This window comes from Calliopsis andreniformis, chromosome 7, assembly GCF_051401765.1.
Source record: "Calliopsis andreniformis isolate RMS-2024a chromosome 7, iyCalAndr_principal, whole genome shotgun sequence".
NCBI lineage: Eukaryota > Metazoa > Arthropoda > Insecta > Hymenoptera > Andrenidae > Calliopsis > Calliopsis andreniformis.
The window spans coordinates 6,077,917-6,101,390 of NC_135068.1; the positions used below are offsets into that span (position 1 = coordinate 6,077,917).

At 37.6% G+C, this 23,474-nt stretch overlaps 2 protein-coding genes across 13 annotated transcripts in view; one reads left to right on the forward strand and one right to left on the reverse strand.

Moving 5' to 3' along the window:
• Karl (lipocalin/cytosolic fatty acid-binding protein Karl) lies at nt 1-5,640 on the forward strand. The gene is made up of 4 exons (XM_076382263.1): nt 1-209; nt 3,889-4,117; nt 4,812-4,983; nt 5,059-5,640. Exons 1-4 carry the CDS (start codon nt 51-53, stop codon nt 5,216-5,218), a joined length of 720 nt encoding a protein of 239 aa, XP_076238378.1. The 5' UTR covers nt 1-50; the 3' UTR covers nt 5,219-5,640.
• Nucleotides 5,641-8,765: 3,125 nt separating this feature from the next.
• The window catches only part of Cask (peripheral plasma membrane protein CASK), a 224,007-nt gene continuing 209,298 nt past the window's right edge, over nt 8,766-23,474 (reverse strand). For 6 of the 12 annotated variants that reach the window (XM_076382308.1, XM_076382299.1, XM_076382298.1 and 3 more), the window contains 8 exons: nt 23,057-23,086; nt 18,734-18,971; nt 15,263-15,319; nt 11,279-11,398; nt 10,687-10,803; nt 10,391-10,498; nt 10,135-10,310; nt 8,766-8,951 (listed from right to left, as the gene is read on the reverse strand). In XM_076382308.1, coding sequence (XP_076238423.1) covers nt 8,772-8,951; nt 10,135-10,310; nt 10,391-10,498; nt 10,687-10,803; nt 11,279-11,398; nt 15,263-15,319; nt 18,734-18,971; nt 23,057-23,086 — 1,026 coding nt within the window. In that variant the 3' untranslated portion in view covers nt 8,766-8,771. The remainder of the gene's footprint in view (nt 8,952-10,134; nt 10,311-10,390; nt 10,499-10,686; nt 10,804-11,278; nt 11,399-15,262; nt 15,320-18,733; nt 18,972-23,056; nt 23,087-23,474) is intronic. The other 6 variants (XM_076382304.1, XM_076382303.1, XM_076382305.1 and 3 more) reach the window with 3 other exon arrangements.

Genomic DNA, 23,474 nt, shown 5'->3' on the forward strand with positions numbered 1-23,474 from the left:
CGAGAGTTCCGCGTGCGCCAAGTGGCTAGAGCCTGAATGCGACCAGGAGAATGCGGTACGGGAGATGTTCGACGTTCTGTTCGCTGATAATAGTGTCACTGGTGTTGATTACCTGCCTGATCAGGGACACTGGCGGCGCTTGGAAGAAGCGGGAGGACAAGACCAAGTGCCCTAAAGTGAAGGGCATTAGGAATTTCGACATATCCGAGGTACGTGCTTCTGCTGTCAATGGGAATACAGTGGATCCTGGGTCGAAGTGATGAGACGAAGTAATAGAGGGATTCGACTGGAGTGAGTGGAGGATTATGTTATGGTGAAAGGAAAAATCACTTGTCTCGCGATGTTATGTTTGGAAACGGAGATTTATGGACTCTGCGGTACTACGATTCTGAGTTATGTGCTTATAGTGTCGACTGATGTATAGTGAAACCTGGAGTCTGTCGACTAGTCGCTGGACTCGGTTGGATAGCTAAAGAATCAGGTTCTGATGGAGGGAAACATCACTTCTTCCGGAATATTATGTTTGAGGACCAAGATTTATGGATCTTATGGTATTTGTTGCGTAGTATATTCGAGTTATGTGGTTCTAGTGTCGACTGAAGTATAATAGAACCTGGAGTCTGTAGACTAATCGGTGGACTCAATGGAGAGATCACTTGTTTCAGGATTATTGTCTTTCTTAATTAAAAACTGTAGACTTAGTGATCTTGGTTGCGTTATATGTTCATGTGCTTCTTTTGCGAGTGGGACCACGGCAAATGCTTCATTATTTAAATTAATCGGTAACAGTAGTACAAGTAGTAAAAATTATACTACCGCTTTCTTCTGAGATATATTTGCAGATCAGAAATTATAGGTTCAGTAGTTCTCTCTCTATGATGCATTTGAGAATGAGATATTTAGAATCAACTGAACCATGATAGATTTCGATTGTTCAAGTTAATTCGTGAATATGTTTAGCTAATTGAAATATAAATTAAGAGTCATTTACGTGATATCATGTTAATAATATCTTATATTATATTAGAGATATCTGTTTCCTTTATTCTACGCTTCAACTTCCAGACACTTGTGAACTACCATGTCTTATATTTGTCCTAGAGCGAGTGTTTTCGTATGTCTTCGCCGTCTTTTTGTAACCTGGACTGCAGAAGACTGTTAGTGAGTCTGTGGACGTTTTAGGATTCAGTGAGTCATGGGCTCGTTCACATTATTGTGAACTTTACGGTTACTTTATCTTCTTAATCTTCAGCTCCCTTAGTTAATCATTGTGGAGTGTCTTTGAATTTCGATGCCTATCAAAAAGTGAAACCCATGATCTACATAAGTGATCATGGTAGCCATCTGTAGACAAATTCATGAGTCACTGTTTGTAGAACTATTATTCTTCAGAGCACGTCTTTATTTTCTTACAATGGAATGATTTTTAATGGTGTATTTAGCATTTCTAGTAATTTTGGCAACTACTGAGGCGATAAAAGTGAATTATATTAAATCTACTTACTTATTTGAAATATTATTTACTTTACACCATATTTATTTTGGAGTATCATTTGTGTAATCTGCTTTTGTTGAATTTGTATGATTGAGTTAGTAAAACAAAGTTATATGTTAAAATTTGGCAATACTCGATATAATCTAAATAACTAATCCACTTTACTGTTAGTAATAATAAATACTCATGTACGTAAAACGCCAAACTGAAGAGAGAAAAAGATACTGACGCTACAAAGCTCTTCTATAGTACAAAAGATATTTTTTAACAAAATTATATACTTAAAACATTAACTCAAGCAGCCATGTTTCAATAGAAATTTTAGATACAGTATCTCATATTAATTGAAGAAATAAAAATATGTTTCACACTAATAGATGTTCCACTGTATTATTTTCTAACTCCCTTTTAGCAGTTTTATTTGCTACTTTCTTACATTCTGCATAATATTCCCACAATTTAAAATATAATTTTAAAATGAACGTTAGATATCACACAATTTTGTTTTCAAAATCCAACCACAGTTAATGAATAAATCGAGCCATGTCACTTAAATAATAGAAATTTCAAAGAACCCGTGATTCTGAGCACTAGCTTCTAGCTGAATAGCTTTAATGGCCTAGAAGAATCTCGCAGCGATTATTCGTGATAAGCATATCAATCGGTCCTCGAATTTCCCCCAAACTGTTTCGGGGAAAATCTCTCGACACGGAGTTATGTGTCGTTCGTTAATATTCCGATTTCACGAATAGACGATCAGGACGGATCTCCCGATCGGTATGCACGCTGAATCTGTAATAATAATTGCGGATAACGCAATTGAAACGCGTTTATCGAATACTCTCGACCGTGTACGAACGCGATAACAGAAATTACAATTTCCTCTTCGATATCTGCCCGTTTCCTCTTGCAGCTTCCATATCATTTTAGTCGTGACGCTATGAAAAACGCGTGGTGTATATAAATAAATGCAGATAGGGATTCCAGGCGTTTCATTGTCGTGTTTAATTCAATGAAAATGTCATTGCGATGAAATAATTATCGTGAAATAATTTTGAAATCGGCTGACGAATTTCGAGGGACAAAAACAGAACCATGCGAAGAAATATTTAATTTGCTGCTTCTAGTAATTTTCTTTATTTCGAAATACATTCAAATTATGAATTAATGTAGGGGAACTTCTTTTTAAATATTTTCTTAATACTTTTGTAATTAATTATCATAACTTTACATTGTTACACTTTGCATAGTATATCTGCAAGACGTACAAGAATTGCATAAAGTATTGAAGGCCTTCTTTTAAAAGAAGACTTCAAGCCATTTATTTTTGGATCTTTATGCGTGTTTAAGGGAAGGCTATTTCAGACTTACCTTGCCTGCGTGTAAAACTACTTGCCACGATCGAACACCTTTGTCTTTCGTTATTCAAATCTATTTTGCTGTTTGCTTAATTTATTATTCAAGGGGCATTTATTTAACAATTTTTTTAATATATGTATGTAATCAGTCTTAGAAGACATACTTTGTATTTTTGATTTAGAACAAAATCTATTAACAGCAGTTACGTTGTGTTGCTATATATTATGATATTAAATGTCAATATTTGTTACTATTATATCTAGATAACAATTATATTCATATCCAATGCATTTAAAGTTCTTCATTATCTATAAGAGGACCTTTCTTAGAATAAGATAACCTTGGTAGACTTCATTCAGATAGTTAATGAACCGAAGCGTTTAGTTCCATTGATAACCCAAAAGCTACTGACACACTATCAGAGAATCAGAGAAAGGGTGAAGGAATTTTGGAGCACACTCCACGTCTCGAGATAGAGAACAAACTTTTAGTTAATAGTTACTTGGCTCTAAATTTTACTTTGTCGAAATAATTTGCTATATTTTGTGTTACACATGCAAAATGAAACAACTTTAATTAAAAAAAATTTCACTTCATCATTATTTTAATCCTTTGAACTGGGGCCGATTGTTTGTGTTGGATAAAATCACGTTTCGTGATGGCGATAATGATGAACACGTAATGAGAATTTATGGTAACAATTATGCGGATTTTACATTAAATTATTATAATGAGGATAAATAGTCGATAATTAATTTTAGTCGAGATCGTACTGCATGTGCTTTCTGTCATAGTAAACATACACATATAACAGAGACTGTAACGAATAACAAATTTGCTACCACTGTCATTTCCCAATTCATTAACACGCTTGACGCGAGTTCCTGATTCACGTTTCGCGGTGCAACTGGTCGATTTCACCGAGCGTGCATCGATTAACATTTCAGCGCGAACAAGTGTGTTAGGTTAGACCAGTTATCTGGTTTTCCCATAAAACTACCTTTTTTGCAATAAATAACATGTGTTTCTTACAGTTCCTTGGATCGTGGTACATTGTCCAGTATTATGCAAGCTCGGAAGAAGCGCTCGCGTACAGGTGCATGCGAGCTGAACTTTCGATCTCGGACGAAAGCACGGAAGTTACCATGAATTTCACTTACAGCTTCACTGACGACCCACTAAATGAACAACTAGTTGGTAACATCACCTGGAAGATCCCCTCGGCTGAGCTACCTGCTCACTGGGTGCACGCTGAGCTTCCGTGTAAGCATTAAAAGGATTAGGTTACTGCACATGAACAGTATTGCCATATGCCGGGACAAAATGTCTTCCAATGACGTCAAGGAGTAGAAGAATGAAGGTAACGCGATATTTGACTGCATTGTTTGCGGTAAAGCCTTGTTCAGATTAGTCGAGTTACTTGTAAGTAATTAATCAAGTTACTTGCAAGTAATTTGACTAATCTGGGCAAGGCTTAAGTCCAACTCTTTTAGGCCTTGATGTCACTGGAAGACATTTTGTCCCGACATATAGCAATACTGAAAGAGTTATAGAATCAGAGAACTTCAATTATGTATGCAACTTATTCAAAATATTATATATTTAATTAAAATAAGTTTTATGCGGTTTTATATGCTCTTCCCAATGCGAACTAATTTTATCATCCTAACTTTGTAATGTATTCTAGTTCTAGAATTAAACGAAATCTATGTACGTTGCCTCTATAAGTCACTGCAAAGATTTTATTAATGTGTAGAAAATTCTTATATTGGATGTTAGAATTCTGTGTGAGCTGAGCCTTACTAAAGTATAGCTTCTTTAGAGGAGCAGCTAAAGCTTCGATAGATACGCCCCATTTGAGTCCAACTCCGAGCATATAACGAGTCGCCTCTATACAAAGATGTACCAATTTTCATATTTCCAAAATTTTGAAATTTACAATGTCTGTGTCTTGCAGATGAAGGGGTGTACAATACCTATGTGTTAGACTCGGATTACAAATCGTGGGCATTACTTATGCACTGTGCTGAACAGAGTAAAACGCCTCGATACTTGTCCAGCTTCATTATGAGCAGAGAGCAGAGCCTTGGGACTAACGTTATTTCTTATCTTCGCGAGAAGTTACCTAGGTGAGAGATATATAGATGGTAGGTTTAAGAAAATGTGTATATAAATATTAATATTATGTTTAATGTTTTGAAAAGGTATGATATCGATTTGGAGTACATGTTTCCCATGGATCAGAGCCAATGTAACAAAACAGAAGGCTCGGAGTTGGATCGACTCATTCCGCCATCTGTGTGGGCCACCAGAAATTATAGTGAACGTAAACATCCACTGAAGAAAAAGCATCGACATTTTTGAATTCAGTTCTTATTCTTAATTCAGAGAACATAATATAAATGATATAGGGTGTTAGATGTTTATCTTAAATATCATCCTTTTGTTAATGAATTCTTTTTCTTGGCAACAGTAATATTTGTCAAGAATATTGTATAATTTCACTTATAAAAAAGCGTCACAGAAAATATGCCATAAAACATACCAAATTGCATGCAAATACTATAATGTTTACATATGAGTCTGATATTATTAGAAATGATCATACTAGTCTATTAAACTATTGCATCATCTGGATTCCTTGAAATTTAGACATATAATTCGAGCAAATGTTTAGATAGACAAATTTGTGATTAAATTATGTGATTAATTTACGTACTTAGTAATTTATAATTTAAGTTCATTAGACATATAGTGTATTTACTTGTAAATTTGAATAAAACCTACAATAAAGGTAATTTCAATAGTACTATTCTATTTGATTAGATTGTGTGTCTTCTGAGTCTGTGCTGACACCATTTAATGTTGCCAGAGGAATTCCTTCTTTTCCATTTACGAGGAGTGGGAAAAGGTACTAAAGTATATCAGTGGGGTGATACCCTTCTCATCTCTTGTTCTTGATTGTGTTAGGAAAAAATGAATACCAGGCATGACGAAATAACGTTACCTTCGACACTTTGGGCTAGTTTTATTAATTCAATTAACAACGCATTATAATACTCTTCGTCTCTTCCTCTTATTTATAATTACATAATTGTAATGAATTGTTATTGTTTTCTTTAGACCCGTCATCTTTCAACATCTTAGCGTAACTCATCCAAAGTCGCGGACACACACTTGCAGAAGCACGTAGGATCATCACGATCATTGTCATAATCATCATCATTACTACCACCATCGGAATCGTTATCAGTAACAGTCGTCGTCATATAATCACTCAGCGCACCTAGTACTTAACGTTACTGGATATGGCAGCTACAACTTATAAGAAATATTACAAAATCACTGAAGATTCGTTCTTCGTGCGTTTCAAGTAGTTTCTCACTCATACAACACGATCATACCCGAATGCGAGCTTTCATCGAGTTTCTACGCGACGATCCTCATTTGTCTCCTCCATGTTACCTGTTGACGATCTCAGACTTGTCTTCGTGTGAATTTTGGGCCTGTTCGGAACGTTGTCGATATTATGCAGGTGTTCTGCACGAACTATCCACAGAATATACCGTAATACGTCGTTTCTCCCCTTACGTTTGTACAACTCCATCGGGATGTCGCGTTCGATAAAGCATAACCGCGCGCCCGATGACACAATACCGTGTGTTAGGTTAGGAAGAACAGAGTTAAAGCGCGGGCGGCACGCGCGTCCGTCCACGCTCGTGTTTGCATGTATTTATTATATGTGTGTGCGTATATTTCGAGATCTTTACAAGTTAGTTGAGCTGTACTCGAACAAGTTCTGAACAAAGCCGCGCGAGCGTCGATCACCAACGTTTATCGCGAACTGCAGGAGATTCACACCATGCGTACACGCATTCACTCCTTCGTTCTACGGGCTGCATATGCAAATCTTTGTTTCTCTATTAGTCTTCTAGTATTAATCAGTATTAATTAGTTACATAATTAATTTATTTAATCGCTTGCAATTAATTACCTAATCGTTAAATTTGTATTTCGTGAATCCGCGTTGCTTGTATGTGTATAGTGTCTGTTTTGCACGCGAGTTGCATGCGCATGTCCTCAGTGTATGCGTATATGTGTCTACGTGTTCGTGTATGCGGTGTAAGCGTGTATGGATGCTCCGTGTGCACGTATTCTAGACTTTTGTTTCTTTTTTTTTTGTTTTCATTTAATGCGAGACGGTGTTTCGTATTACTTCATTATAGCTGGTACACTATCTATTTTACTTGAGTTTACGTGTTATAAATATCGTATAGTAAACCGCGCTTTCATACTTCGTCATTTCAATTATGCGCTTTTTTGTACAAGGGTGCAATGCGAACCGAGTGTGAACATTACAGTTGACGTGTGTAAACGTGTGTTGTGTGTAAACGTAATCACGCGAAAAGAGTCTGACAAAACAGCCACTGAGTCCAAGACGTCCACCTGACAGAGACCTACCCGCGGTCGTTTGAGCGCCGATCGAGATTGGAAAGCAGTGTCGTTGATCGGTACTTCGATAGCGCTCGAATCAAAACGGGGTACGCCGAGAAACGGAAGGAACATGACGCGAAGACGCGTGGACATCGTGGATCCGGCGTGAAAAGTCGAACGCAGCATAGGAGAGTTTCGAAACGTCCAGAAACCAGAGTAAAGGCCAGAATTGAAAGGACAAGGGAACCGATAAGGAAGAATAGCGCTTGCGCATTTACGGACGAAGGTTCACCGCGGGTCTGACGCGACGGCGGATGAACACTCGTCGAATGTCAAAAGTACTAGACGAAATCGGCGAAGATTCTTCTACTGCTTAAAATTACAAGTAAACGACTAGCTGTTCTGCCGACGGTCCGATCACCTTCGACTGGAACCAACGGATTGACTATTTACGGTGGGATAGCGGCTTTTGGACCGCCGAGCAGCGCTGCCCTAAATTTCACTTCGTGTAAATAGTTACAAGAGAATACGATAGGAGGCAATAATAGGTTACGGATAGTCGATTGACAGATTTCTCGTAATAACGGTACAAGCGTGTCCACTCGGTCAACATTTACGAACAGCACGAACGACCGTTCCCTTTTTGATCCTTGTCAACGTACGATGCTTCACAAACTGTACCCTTCGATACTCTTTGGTAATACTCGCGTAGTTTCCATCGTAATAAAGTCGTGCATGCGCACTAAAGTGGCACCAGGAATGTCTCGAGAAATGCAAAAGAAATAGCGTGAGAGACGGGCAGAGACAAAGGAAAGATCAAAGCAAAACGATGTGAAGAGAGAAAGAGAGAGAACTGTGTGATAGCGATGATCACAACGAGGCTGATCCGTCGTCTGTAATCGCTCATCGAATTCATCGTAAACAGAGATGACCTACTAGAGGATCCTTGGAGTGAAGTTCCTTGTGCTTTCGAAACTGCAGTCTCTGACACTTGACGCTGATTATCTTGAAAATTGAAATTCATGTTCTCTGCTCTTTGATTGTCGTGTTCTGCGCCTCGGGATCACGTCAACAGCTTTGTCTCTTTGGTTCTCCTCACGCAACGGTAGCAGCAGCGACAATTGTAATAACAGTAGTAGTAATTCAATAGCAATGGAAAAACTTCATGAACACACAGTCAAAATGACGCATTCATGTCGACATCGTACTGTAGATCGATCGAAGGATCGACGGCGAGTTGTATCATTCGTTTATTCGTTCGATTGGTCCGACGTGTTTATTAATATGCCTGTCTGTCCCGCGTCGGCTGCGACTGCGATCTTCTGCGAACACCGCGGGCTCTAACCATTTACCATGATCGCAGTGAAACTGTATCGCAATTGGATCGGTCGTTCAGTGAATTGTGATCGGACGATCACTGTCTCATGGTCGACGAGCCATTGCAGTCTGCGTTAGTGATGGTACGGATTGGTGTGGTTCGCTGTCAGTAGACCCAGGACACCGGTACCCACTGCGGTGTCGTCTGAACCCGCTCGATGGCTGCCTCCAGTTGTGCGATCGTCTCTTCGGAGTCGTTGTTCACAATGGTCAGATCGAAAAAGTGTCCGTACGCTTGCTTCAGGGACTCGGATTCCTTCGCAATTATCTCCAGGTATCCATTGCTCTGAAAAGTATATTCAATATACCTCAAATGCATAAAAAACCATATGGAGGTACTCTATCCACGCGAGAAGAAGGCTAGGCAAAGGAATCCAGATCTTATTGGCATACAAATCCCCCCTCCAGTTTAGGAGCTCTACACATCGATCTGCCGCCACACGTATTGTCGGTATTGGCAAAAGAGGTGACAAAGATCGACCTGATCGTGTCGACAGCGAGACAAATAATGGTTAGAAATGGAGTTAGGCGGACCCGACCAGATCCTTGTGCAGTCCCCTAGCCTCCATCTCGTGTATTAGTAGCGACAGTCTAAGAGTCTCGAAGGCAGAAGCCGCAGCTATTCCACATTTAGAGCGATTTATGATAGGGACTCAGAGTGTGTGGTCAAGCAAGAGAGTAAATGACACTAAACAGTTCTGTCGACAGGCGATGTCTGGTGACTACGTTGCGTTTTTCAACTATTGAGTGTCGTAGAATTGCTTAGGGCAGGATTGCCAGGAAATTCTTCATCAACATAGAAAATCCCAGATATGTAACGTAGTAAGGAGTAAAGAAGGAACAAATTAGAATCGTTGAAAAACTAGGATTGGGGATCGCCAGTGTCGATGAAGAATTTCTTGACAACCCTGTTTTAGAGTAGAAATGCCAGACAAGCAGAACTTTTTGATGTCACTATAATAGGAGTAGGAGCGGGGAGTGATGACGAAAAGTTCTGTTTGTCTGGCATCCCTGACTTAGAGCATCGACACTCAGGAAAAGTGGTTGAAAACGCCAGGTTATGCCTGAAATCGCTCGCGAGTGAACTCGCCTGTGCCGACTCCCCACCCCTTGAAGAATGGCCTTCAAGTAATTTCGACGACTCCCCACTCTGCTGCCAAAGTCGGCCTTGAAACCACTCGCAAGCGATTCCAGGTATTTTTGGTCGCCTCAAAGGTACTTGGTACCTTTGAAGATCCCTGGTGCAACTAATTAACCTTATAGCAATTGTTTAAGGGCGAACGTAACATTGAGATGCAGATGGCGCAAGCAACGCAGCATAGGAAATGCAGGTTGTTGTTAACGAAGAGAGTACGAATAAATAAAAAAAAAATTAGCATAGTGCAAACATATAATCTACGCTGTCCTTCGCTGGGTTTGTGTCCCAATGTGTATATTCAAAAAATTGGCGATCAATGTTTAATACTTACGTCGGGGATGTTCTGAAATTCTGGAGCGGCGATGAAAACGACGTAAGGCGCAAATTCTGCCGTGCGTAACACCTTTAACGCTTCTGGCTCGACGTCCAATATGGGTACCTTTCCCTCTTGAAGAATTCTGCGAATTGTTTCTAGTTTCGTTCCGTACATCGCTTCTTCGTGTGTACCTGCAAAGTAAATTATATTAGGAAAATAATTTTCTACTGTGAGAATGAAACTATTCTAGAACATTGACTTCTCTACTTACCATATTCAAGGTATTCATTGGCGGTTATGCCAGCCATCATTTCGTCAAGCGATACGAAATAATAATGCCGACCGTTTTCTTCATCGTTTCGTGGAGGCCTCGTTGTATCTGTAAAATAAAAAAGAGTTCGCTTCAAGTAATTTTCATTTAAATTGGAGTTCCTTTTTAAGATATACTGTAGCATAAGAGAAGCTATTAGAAAGTTAATATTTAACTTAATTTTTTATTTTAATACTTTTAGCTTAAATTTTAATTTTTGATATTTGCATAAATCATGATAGTGTTTTTATACATACGTGCAACAGGGTAGGCGTACTTGTCAGGATGCTTCGCGATAATTGTATCCTTTATATGTCGACGACCAACGCCATGAGCTCCCAATAAGACTAGCGTTTTCCGTTGGAATGCAGCATCTATTGAAATAAATACGGAGAAGATCAATGACCAGTACTCAAAAAAGAAAAATTTATTTATAAAACTTGAGAAGCAAACAAATGTATTTATTGATCAAATTTCTTCCTGAAAATGATTCTGCAATAAATGTCAATTATTTTAGAACCAAGTACATATATGTAATGTAACTCTAAAATATAACTGTAATCTACTTTGCAATCTATAAAGGGTGTCCAGGCAGAGACAGGCCATGTAAATATCTTCTACGTTTTGAATAACAGGAAAATATGAAAAAGTAAGAAAAATCATCCTACACATATTCCTTCTTCGAAATTATTAAAATTATATCATGAACAATTTCCATGTTATTAAAAGTAGAGGAAATATGTAGATGATCTGCTTCAACTTGAACACCCTGTATACTATTAAAACATATTTATTATTGTATTTAGCCTTAAATGTAATGTTAAGAAAATTCTTAAGTGTGATACTTACGGGGAAGCTTAACGACTTCCTCGTAGGTGACCAGATCCAGCTGGTCAAACACTGCGTTGTGTTTCGCGAGATACTTATCCTTGTATTGCTTCTTTTTCCGGCCGAATATTGAGCAATTCACTGAAAACGTAAGTAATTGTATTAATTATACAATCTGAACTAATTGCAAACGAAGAAAATGACCTGAATTCACGTATCCTGCAACAGAACAGTTTCTGATCCTTTTTTGTTTAAATAAATTCCCTGTAGAGTTCGATACGCATACGAATTTATCATCATTATTATTTAATATCAGATGAACAAATATTGTTATTGTTTTAGGAACTGATTAATAATTAAATGTAGATGTAAATTTTTAGTTGCTTATTTTTAATTATTTGTAGTCTTAGTATTATTTCATTGTAAATTTACTTTATAGAAATAGTTTTTATGTAGTGACTCTAAAGGGAATCGCGTATATACAGGTTGTTTCATAATATGAGCATATTGCAAAGTTCTACACAACAGAAATGACGTAAGAAAATTAATTACATTGGTTATAAATTACATTCTCTTTGAATTATGTCAAATTTAAAAACCAAGTATTTGATCCTTCAGGTTTTCTCTACATATTTTTATTTTTGTTTGCCACCATAAACATTTCATAAAATTAAATTCTAACTGAAATAACAATTTGTTTTAATGAGAACGTGATTTGTCTTTAAATTCCAAAGTATTATGACTGAAACATGAAATATAATTACAATTACTCTAAATTTATTCTCACAGTATTTACCACATATTAATGTACATCCTGTATATGGTCTCGAAATAGACGAACAAAAATAGATTGTCGACGACAAAATTGATCTCGCAAACATTTACAAATGAAAAGTCAAACAGAATATGTGATTTCAATTGCTATGACATCCACAACGTACGTTCCTTTAAATTCGATTAATGTGTAACCTGTGGGTGGGCTGTAATTAAAACACTCAGGCGGTCTATATGCTAAATCAACATATTCCTCGAATGCCTGAACAATTAGCACCTTGGAACGCGCAAGAGAAGTAAAGAGCTACTTCGTAAAAAATGTCAATTTCCGTGTAAGCGTACTCTTGTCTAATGGTAAAGAGATCTCATTCATTCAGCCAGTTTACATAGAAGCCATAACCATAAGGAGGGAGTGGGAGTTCCACTGTGAGATGGGTGTTCCAGCAGGTCACAAGATGAAGAGACAACTGTACCAAAGTTTACGAGCTTTGGCCGTCCAAGACCTTTTGCGAGCAGCAATCGAGGTGAAACGACTCCCACTTTCTGAGCTCGCGCATGCGCTAGTACTAACTGTGTGAGTTGAGGGATTCCCCAGCTGTGCGAGAAAATAAGCGGTGTAGTAGGGGCTCCCCACAAAGACCTTGATTGGCTAAAACTTGTGAACTCTAGCATGATTGGGTAGTTTTTATGCGCAGATCTTGAAATCGGTGTCACGATCAGAGCACTATCATAATGAACTCGAACAACTGTGTAATAAGTTTTTTTAAATCATTGCTCTTAGACTATTTATTTTACTGTATTGGATTAATTTTAATAATGACGCGAATATTTTGAAAATTGGAAACATGTTCAATCAACGTAACACATGGAATGAAAATTGGAAAGTGAAATTTGTAATTTTTTCAAGAATAGTACAACTATATTTTAGTCTTCTTAAAATTGAAATTTTACGACCTTTGAAGAGGTTACAGTTTTATTAAAAGTGAAAGTAAATAATATTTTTCGTTGCATTTCCAGATTTTAATTAACAATAATTATTATTGTCATTCAGGTAAAGAAACCTCCAACTTATAAATATTATTTTCTTTTGTCAATTGGTTCTAACATTTGAGATGAAAAACAATTTGTTGCTCATGATCTCATCACAATGATGCTGCGACAATGTGCGTACAAGTGGAATCGTGTGAAATAAGCGTAAGTGCATGAAACGAAGCTAAAGCATGCATCGAAGCACGCCGTGTAGAAACATGTTGTGTATTACGTAGAGTAACTTCTCCTGGATAGCACAGTGTGAATGAAATAGACTTTACTAATTCATTCAAACCCACGACAGATAATGTTCTCATTACGCTACATAATATCATGTTCTACAGGGTTATTCAGAAGTACAGGTCAATCAGGTAAGAGGTTAGCTTATATTTCTGCCTTATTTTTCATACACACAAACATATGTCTATTGAACAAAAGCGTTGCTTGGTTCAATCTCTACCAGGTCCCTACCACAACTCACTCGATTGATCTGTAATTCTGAATCACCTAGTAAGGATGTTGACTGAATGTATTACTTGCTTTTTAAAGCTCAAAATGTTACATCCTGAGATAATTGTTCAGTTTTTTCCAAAACTGGTAATGGTAGAAGCGAGCTCTGTGTATCATTTGTAATACAGATACAGGCTGTTTCACTAACCTTCTCATGTACATTTGTTAGAACTTTCGGAAGATTCTTAATTAATTTTGAATTAAAAATGAACTTTTATTTTCTAGTGCCTGTATTTCGATTTTTATGAGAGGACAATCTCGTTAAATATTCATAACTCATCAGTGTAAGTTAGTGAAACGTTCTGTATAATGAACGTTAAATCAGAAATGGTCGGAGACAACCAATTGTATTATATGAGTAATATTTCCAAGATAATATTTCAGTGGTTTTCGAGTACACTATCTTGTGAGTTAGCTTTATTCGGATTACTTTTCAAATTCCTTTATTTATAATTAAAAGAAAAAATGTGCGAAGAGTAAAGTCAATTAAATCCCTAAGAACTATGCTATACTATTTAACTAAATGATAGTAGTCATTCATCCCTTTCTTTCTGCGCAAACTTGCAGACTTCTTGAACATGTCTAAGCTCGCATAATGTGAAAGCTGTTCGCGTGCTATCGTGCTCAAAGTGTCTTTGATCAGCCAGACGATATTATTCTAACCGCAGTACAGTATTGTCTCTGATGGAGATCGCGGTCTTCGTTGAAGGTCAGCAATTTTATTCGATGCACTCTATTATCTTATAGCGCCTGATGTGATCAACGTCTGAGGTTCATCGAAACTTATGGCTCTTCACTCAGCATGCCAGGCGAAAAAAGTTTTCTGATATTACTCGTAACATAAGCAGGGGAATAAGAATAGGAGTAGGTGTGGTGGAATGATGTAGAATCCCGTGGACAAAAATAGGAGTGGGAGAATGCTGCCATCCGATCAAGTGGGGCCCACAATACGCACGCGATGATTGGACAGCTTCGTTCTCCCACTCCTACTCCTATTCCCCTATCTATGTTACTAGTAGCGTCAGAATGTTCTGCTCGCCTGGTATTCCTGTTTTACTGTCAAAGCTCTCTCGCTTGTTGCGCCCTCTTTTACCTTAGCGCGACAAACTAGAAAGAAAGTGGTGGGGGTAACGACGATCTCCTTCGAAGGTGTCCACCTGATCTCCGTCGAAGACAATAGTGTACTACCAAAGTATGTACACCGACGCCAATAAAGCTAACTCTAGTTCAATCACAATTTCATCCTCCACATTTCCCATCCCCAGCAGTGTGTTGTGTAAAAGAAAGCTAAAATATACACGCTGTATGTTCAACGAGATACACCTGAAACGTCTTATGCCAAGTTTAGCCATGTCATGACGATGAAGTGCATTCAATGACATTAACGAGTGTGGAGAATTTTTTTCGCTTCATTGATTTACGATCAGATTTGAACTGAGGTCGTTGGGCGACACTATCGATCCCGTTTGTAGGGGTAAGCCTCTTTTTTCTTCACTTTTTTTTTTATTCTCTTTTCTCGACAATGGCACCAAGTCGTTCCTGTGATAGTTTCTACGGTAAAGCGTTCCTTCGAACTCCTGTCTGTAAATTAAGGCGTGCATTGGAAGCACGGAGTACCTTGTATGTATTATCATGCGGACTACACGGTTCTACGTGACTCTACGCACTGTCTACCTGAAGGCAGAGTCATACCTGTCGAACCGTCGCAGCCGTCGGCGTGAGAAGAACATCCTCCTTCTCCGTCAGCATCTAGCCCCGCACAACACAGAACAGTAGGTGTATCACTGTAGCTAATCATTTATCCTCCAGTTATTGTCCCGTGTTTTTACTTTTTATGGACAGATACCAACGAACCGAGCCCCCTCTATCTTATTTTAATAGTATTCTCAAAATATCTTTACTTTATTAACATATGCTGGAAGTCTTCTTAATTGTCATTCATTGTATTCATGTGATACTGAATAATCGTGTGCATCATCTGAAGCAGGTATGCTCAACTGACCAAATAGCGGGAGCGGGCGCCTGCTAACGCGTTGAAGGTCAAATGACTTCAACGGCGGAGTGGGGGAGCATCTAGAATAGTAGAGTCTAGAACATTTGTGAACTTAATGTACAAACAGCTACTGCAATATGATCATCCAGCATTTGGTTATTAGGAATAATCCAGCAGGAGTGTTTACCGAAAAGTGGGGATTTAATAGGCGGCACACGCTAGCTCCCAATTTTGGGCTTGCATCTGTTGAGCATGCCTGATCTAGAGGATGTTCCTGTTAAATTTATTATCCGAAACGCTTTCCGTATTTTGAACACTTCAAACAAATTTTGTCTACAGTAGTAAATATTAACTAATAGTAGACTAAGCCTGTCCAACTAGTTGTTTGTACGACTAGCGGAGTGTCTGCTCTTGTTTTCACACATATCACGTCTTGTTTTTATACATTATTCATACAATATGTCATGACTCCCACTCTTTCACGGCTGCTCGGCCGCGGTTGCTGCAGTCATTGTCCGCAGCCATCGAAGACTGTTCTTCGCGGCAGGAGCAATCTGAACAGGCCTGCTGTAGACTATTAATTTGAGGCCATTTTCTTTGCTTTAATAATAATTATCTTTCTGCACTAAAGCATAGATAATTAAAGTGTAATAAACATAGTTAATTCCATACAAAATTTATTTAATATTTTTATGAAACTATTAATAAATTTAAAAAAGTTTGCCCTAAGATGCTACCTGCTCTATTTTATACTACATTCCAAGATCTACCTATATTTCCCTGTGAAGTTGTACTTTCTATGTCAACATGGAGTAACAATTTTGAATAAAAATATTATTTAATGCTAAAAACATGTATTATGTTCATGTACATTTAAATAAACCACTGTTTCAAATTGAAACTCTAAACAATTATTATCATACTTGTATCATTTGGTAATAAAGAAAAGACAAAGTTAAGGTTAAGTTATTTTAACCTAGAAAAGCAGTTACCATTAAACATAATCAAAAATACTGTACTGTACTAGCACAATTAATTACATTTACATAAATGAGAAACGTCAATATTCTGCGTAACTAAAGACCAGCACTTGTAACCTTTACAAGCAGAAAATTATGCATTAGCTATTAAATATCCAAAATTCATTTTCAGTTCGTTAAAGTTGTAGCTCATTTTGTAACAGTATTTAAAACAAAGAGAAAACTGGAATATTTATTCTGAAATTATTTTACATTCTGAGAAATAATTCATATTCAAATAAGAAGATAGTACCAGTAACAAAGGATTAATATGAAATTCAAATAGTTAGAGGAGAAATGAATAAAACATTCGTATTTGGGCTAATTACGGCTACGCCGATTTTGAATCCCTGCTCATTAGATCAATCGCAATTTCGTTATTCATGTTTATCATGAATAACAGGAATGATAGAAAATTCCAATTTCGGAATTACTCGTCCCTTTCGGGGAAACTGAACGGACCTCGTACATCATGATATAATGACTGACATCGAACGATATTACATGCTCCATTGAAAAAACCTGCGTACGACTAATAACACATACATGACATATTCACCAGCACATTCGTTTCATGGCAGTAGCGAGAGTAGTGGAGATCGATCGAATAACCAAACGTGACAGGCTTGATAATGGGTCGATGGTAAAAACGCGGAAACGGAAGTCACTCGACTTTACACATCAGATTAAATGCGATCTGCTGGAACCTACAATTATCCTGAACTCGTTCGATGTTTTGCTACCACATACTTTTAACATGATCTCATAAAGAAAATTTGTTATATTAATTTTTATTAACATGATTACGATGCTTTCAGAGCCAAGTGATTGAACACCAAAGGATGTCATACTTCATCTATCCCATTTTTTAGTTACAAATATTATTAATTATATTTGTGTAAATTTTTGTTGGAAACGCTATACAGTACGTAGGTAGAAACTGTAACACGTGGTGAAAGGAGTTTCCTATTTTACTGCGTACTGCAGCTTCGACTTGCGTCACTATGTACTGAGCACTGAATTTGAATCACAGGACATGCGTTGGTAAAACTAAGCTGTACACTTTCCACGATTTTGATGTTTATTCAGTGATATATTATTATTATTATATTAAGTAGAATGCAATGTTACAGTACAGCAACCAGCAACGTACTGGAGGGATTTGTATTCCTCCACAGTGAGAAATAGTTCAGAGTTTGTTTAGATATTTTACAATTCAATATTGGCAATGGTAATAAAAATTTGCATTGACTTTACTAGTAACATTTACTACTTATAGATAGGAAATTAATATACATCAAGACACGAGAGATTGAATTTTTGCTGGAAGATGAAAGCTTTAATAATTAATCTACTTTCTGTTGAAATAGACTAGTTTACTGTTCTCGTCACTAGGGCTGACAAGAGACTAATTTTGATATATTTTGCACCATTATTATTATAGATTTCATTTTTAAATACCAGAAGAAAAGAATTTCCAGCAATTATACAAGCATAAATATGACTATAACGTTACGTTCCCATATATTCGAAATATTTAAAAATACTTCCGTTTTTAAATTCGCTTGTGAAAGCGTGGCTTCAGGTGCACATACTAGTACATCTGGGAATCCATTCTGTGAGTAATAAAAATCTTCTCCAAAAAAAATTAAGCTGCAAATCTCGTTTCACTTTTTCACATTAAAACAAGAAGAGTGCATTAAAGTTACGTAACGAAATTACTGTAAGCGTGAACTGGGCTTAAAGGAGCGGGTGAATAATCACACCACGAAAGTGAATTATTCCAGTATGAGCTTTCCCTCGGGAAATTTCATATGCAATTTTTTCGAAATTTTATACTTCTGTGCCAGAATAATCCTGTTTGAAACAACATCCTCCAGAAAACATAATCTAACATTTCACCAGCGTTATTCTAACCTCTAATATAAGAATCAACTGATACACCAACACTGTATATTATAACGAATTAAAAGGCTACCTTTTCTGAAAGACATAACTTATCATTCAGAAACCTCAAACAGCAACAACTCTACACTTTACTAACTCCCTCGTGATATATCGTTTCTCTATTCCCTCAAAAATCAAACTTCAGTCTAGCTAGGTCAGTCAAAGCAAGATGGCGTCGCTAACAGCTATGTACAAGTTTTTTACCTTGTTCTTGTTTGTTCTTTTCCGTCGCCATATAAGCTATACGTTGCTCCTGAAGTTCGGGCGAAGGTATCAATCCCGCGGAACCGGCCGCGTTGTCCTTCTGAGCCTGCCACCAATAGGGATCATCCTTGCTAATGATCTGTAGGATGTCGCCGGTTTTGAATGCGATCCCAGCTTGCGCGCAAGGTATCAGCTCATCCTCCAACGGATCATAGTCGAATTGCGCTCGAACGAAAATCTGTCGAACGAAGAGACACCCAAATGTAATTCGGCAGGTACTCACAGCGTTCCGTGTGTGTGCTGATGTCAGTGAGTCTGTATGAAGTTAGTGACGTGATATATCGAGGGTTTCGTTATTATCTGAAAGTGTGCGGCAAAGGGTATAAAACAGAGCAAGAATGGTTAACGGTGCAGAAAATCGGTATCGCGGTATCGCCATGAAAACTCTAGGGAATTTCGTAATTTCTCTCTCAGATTATCGAAACCGTTTAGGTTAATAGAGAATCACATTAACGGTGATTACTTGCAGCCCTAAAATATGGGCGAAACGTTCGTTCTACGATAGTATCGATCGCTGTTGATGCTTAAGTGAGCTGGGCTAGCTAAATGAGCTCGGTCGTTGCGGAAGAAGCGGAAGATGCCACGTATCCAAGCAATCGCGGGTGGTCCTTGCAAAGAGCAGCGTTTGAGGAAGATTGTGTTTACGGATGATGTTTTTTTCTTGCTCTTTCCTTGGTAACACATTCTCTATAGCAAATGAACGTAATGCAATGGAGAACTTTCGGAATTCTGTGTTCAAGTTTAGCTGTAACCAGCGATCGAAGCGTAGGACGAAGTGGTCACTAGGGAAACACTTTACGATAGAGAATATTCTTTTAATGTTAGAAAAATTACAACGTATATATGTACATGAAGTTTCTGATTTTGACAATATATTCTGTGAGAAATAAAATGGGTAACGAATAGTTGTTTCCTTAGTATGAACGATCTATTGTTTACTAGGGAATTTATCTAATAGTAGCATTAAATTGAGCTTGTATTCGTGGTGTGCATAATAAAATATTTCTATATATGTCATTTTTATATTTTAAATGTTTAAATCGAAAATAACCACAATTATATTTACACCTCAAATGAAAAAGATTAAAATTGTTGTTAAGGTCTGGTGGCCTTTTACCAATATTAATTACTTACATATTGTGATTCATTTTATAGTTATATATTTTAATTGTACTAATGAACTAGAATGAACTATTCCTCAATTAAACCTTACAATATTCATAATTTATATTCATTATATTCATTGCTAAAAAATTTAACTCTATTGCATACTTAAGTTATTACGAGCAACTGCAGCCATCTAAAATGATAAACAGCTTTTAAATGACACTGTTTTAGAGCGAATGTTCCTTTTTATCTTCACTCCCAGAATATATCGTCACAGTACAATACCTTAAATTTTCTCTTAAATGGCGTCAGATAAAACTGGCATTGCACACCTTTCGCCATAAAATATTCTAATGTAAGCGATACAGAATGAAACAATAAATTTACGACCACCGTGTAACGTATGACCATCTCAAAATAAACTTTTGCCAAAATTTCGATGTTATTGGTTCAGCTACAAAAAATATGATTTTAAGTCTCTATTCGTAAAGCGTTAATTTAAAAAGTTCTAAAAAACTACTATTGAATCGCTGGCTTTTGAAGTTGTATTTTTTTTAATCACCACAGATAATCGATCCCAGAGGTTGTCACACTAGCGAGCTTGCTCGCTGAGCAAGCTCACCGACTGAAAAGACAGTTTTAAGTACGAGCTTACTCGGCGAGCATGGTGGCTACTATGCTGTGAACTTAAAGAGATGATTGATCCTCGATTTTACGCACACGTTCGTAGATGAGAGTTTAGAGAGTTCGATCGCTTGTCGTGATAAAGATCAAGTGCAACGATCGTTCATCTAGCGATAACATTTACAAACAAGAGCGGTTCGTTACGTTCTGCACGTTCATTTTTCATTGACGATAAGCTGAAGCGCTGGATGCTTGGCACAGTAGGTACACAGCACACTGACACAGACGTGTACACGCGCACGGGCGCACGCTCACACACGCACACACGCTTGAAAATGCACAATATGCAGAGTATACAATCGGGCTCTACGTAAATGTGCGAACAAGAAACGGCATATGAAAGGAACAAAGTAATGATGCACAGTGACTGTAAAAAGTGCAATCCAAGTTACGCGCGTATCATTTGCAATAACAAACGAGTTGACAATGATTCGGATTGACCTAAGGAGGACATGATGTGATGGATGAAGTTCGTGTTCTGTGAAACTCGGCCCTGCACGAATACTGCTCTGGATACTTTTTTGGTACTTGCCAGCGACGTGAATATTACAGAGTAAATAATTGTAATCTAAATAAATTGGTAGACATCGATCGTTGGTAGTTCTTTTTGTATTTTTTGGGGATAGAAAGCATTGAAATGAGGCTAGCGCTTATTGATGTGATATGTGGGAAATGGTCGACGAGGCAATTTGGTTGGGGTTAAAATCATAGAAGGGAATTGTGTCATAACCTAAAATTATAATATGTACTATAGTTCTTTGAATATTATATTCCATTCGTAGCATGTTTGTATAGGACTTTGATGTAAATAATAAAGTGTAAGTATGTGACAAATTAATTATATTTTGGACTATTTTATGCAGCGAGATTTAATTTTCATTAAATAGCGAAGGAATATGGTTCTCCTTAGATGACGCGGCGTAGTCCCTCCAAACCTCCCATACGTCTTGTCGCTGCGATTTGTAGTAATAGTATAATATACCATATTTTAAAAAATTATATGTCATTGAAATATTTTACAAGAAAAATTAACGCTTTACTTATTAATGTTCCCATATTTGAACATCATATATTAATATTGTTGTAGCTGCAGCGCATCAGCGAGAACCGATTCTTCCGCCGCGTGAAATAGTCCCAATTTTACTTATAATGGCTTACATACTTGCATTTTATATATTAAATAGTAATTAGGAAGGACAACAAATAAGTAAATGAAGTAATAGAGAGAAAGAGAGAAAGAGAGAGAGAGGAAGAGAGAGAAAATACTATACTAGACTTTACCAAATTAAAAATCGGAATTATATAAAAAAGAATGATAGAAATGTAATAGATGCGTTATAAAACAAGACTTCCCACCTACAAGTGGATTATGCACTATGGAGCTAATCAAAAGAATAGTCAAGTCGTTGAAAGCAGAATGAGAATCAAGCGTTAAATACAAAAAAGTACAATCAGTCGATCAGGAGGCTAACGTATTCGCACAGGCTTAGTCTCTAAGCTAGATCTAACGTGATAATTTGACAAATTCCGCAGTCATCTACGTTTCCTATAGTTGAGACAAAATCAACTGGACAGGGCTTTCAACAGACCAGCCCTCTTCAGTCACATCACTATCTCCAACAACCATGAAATGGTTCAAAGATAATAATTCACAGTGGAACGTATGGCCTTGACCAACCAGTTGATCTTGCCCTAACTATACTGACTATGAAGCTCGCACATAATATGTTTCCCGATTATCACAGAGTAAAGGCTCGCCGCGAGCATCGTAGCCCAATGTCTTGTTGCATCAGCAGTAAAAGAAGGACTCTTGCACCTTTAGCACTCTATAGCAGATGTTAGAGAGAATGGCGAAATGAATGATGTTCTCTTAAATGCAACACATACAAGTACCTGACAGGGCGTCAGGCGAACCTACGAAGAAAAACGCGAGACAAGTGGAGGCCTACTTTTTCTGCAATGGTAGTGTGTATAGTGTGTGATGGCCAAAAAATTGTGCAGCTTGAGTTTGAGTAAATCTTAAACTTTCGGATGAACGTTGAAGAAGTAGTCAAAATTCCTAGAGACAGTCCTGGCAGTCTCATCTATGGTAGGCCAATCCAGGACTAGAATCGGTGAATATTGAGCAATCTCTAATATTGCGAGGAACTGTTTAAGTCAGCGTTGTATGTGTCTACGTGCAACTATCATCAAATGCACTGTTAGTGATTTCCATGGTTAAAAAGGAATGCACAAATTGAAAAGTCTTGGTCGATTATTCCCTGGTATATGGACTATACTGTGTGCCTTTCCAGTCTCTGAACACTGGTTAGGGGACGTTATCAAGGACCTGTTTACTCAGACTCACTATGCACACAGGACACAATATGCGTGTGTTCAAACGTAATGTATATGGGTATATGTATGTATGATAAACGCATAGCCTTCTAACTACAGCAGTCCAATCACACCAGATCAAGTGGCGGTACTTACTAACACTGGCAGAGGCTTAATCCTGAACAACTAGAGCGTTGAAGAAACAGAAAAAAGGAAGATCGATTAATTAACATGTTCATCAACTGGATCTCAGGCGAATATACGAGAATTCTATGTTCTTGTTTTCTCCTTTCACTTTCCTTCTTTTTACATTTTTTTTTCTTTTTTTGATAGAATCAACGATAAAGAACACCTACGTTGGTCTGTCGCGCGCGTCAACGCTTCCGAGATTCACGGTGCGCATTGCTGTGACACATGCAGCTTCCTTTCTAGCTCTCCTCTCGGACTCGTCGAGTTGTAATAAGTTCGTACGAGGTCCTCGATCGAAGTCGATTGTACGAAAGCAATCGAGCTCGTGGCTTCGCGACAGCTAAAACATCGCCAAGCTGCGAGTTGGGGAACCAAAGATATGACA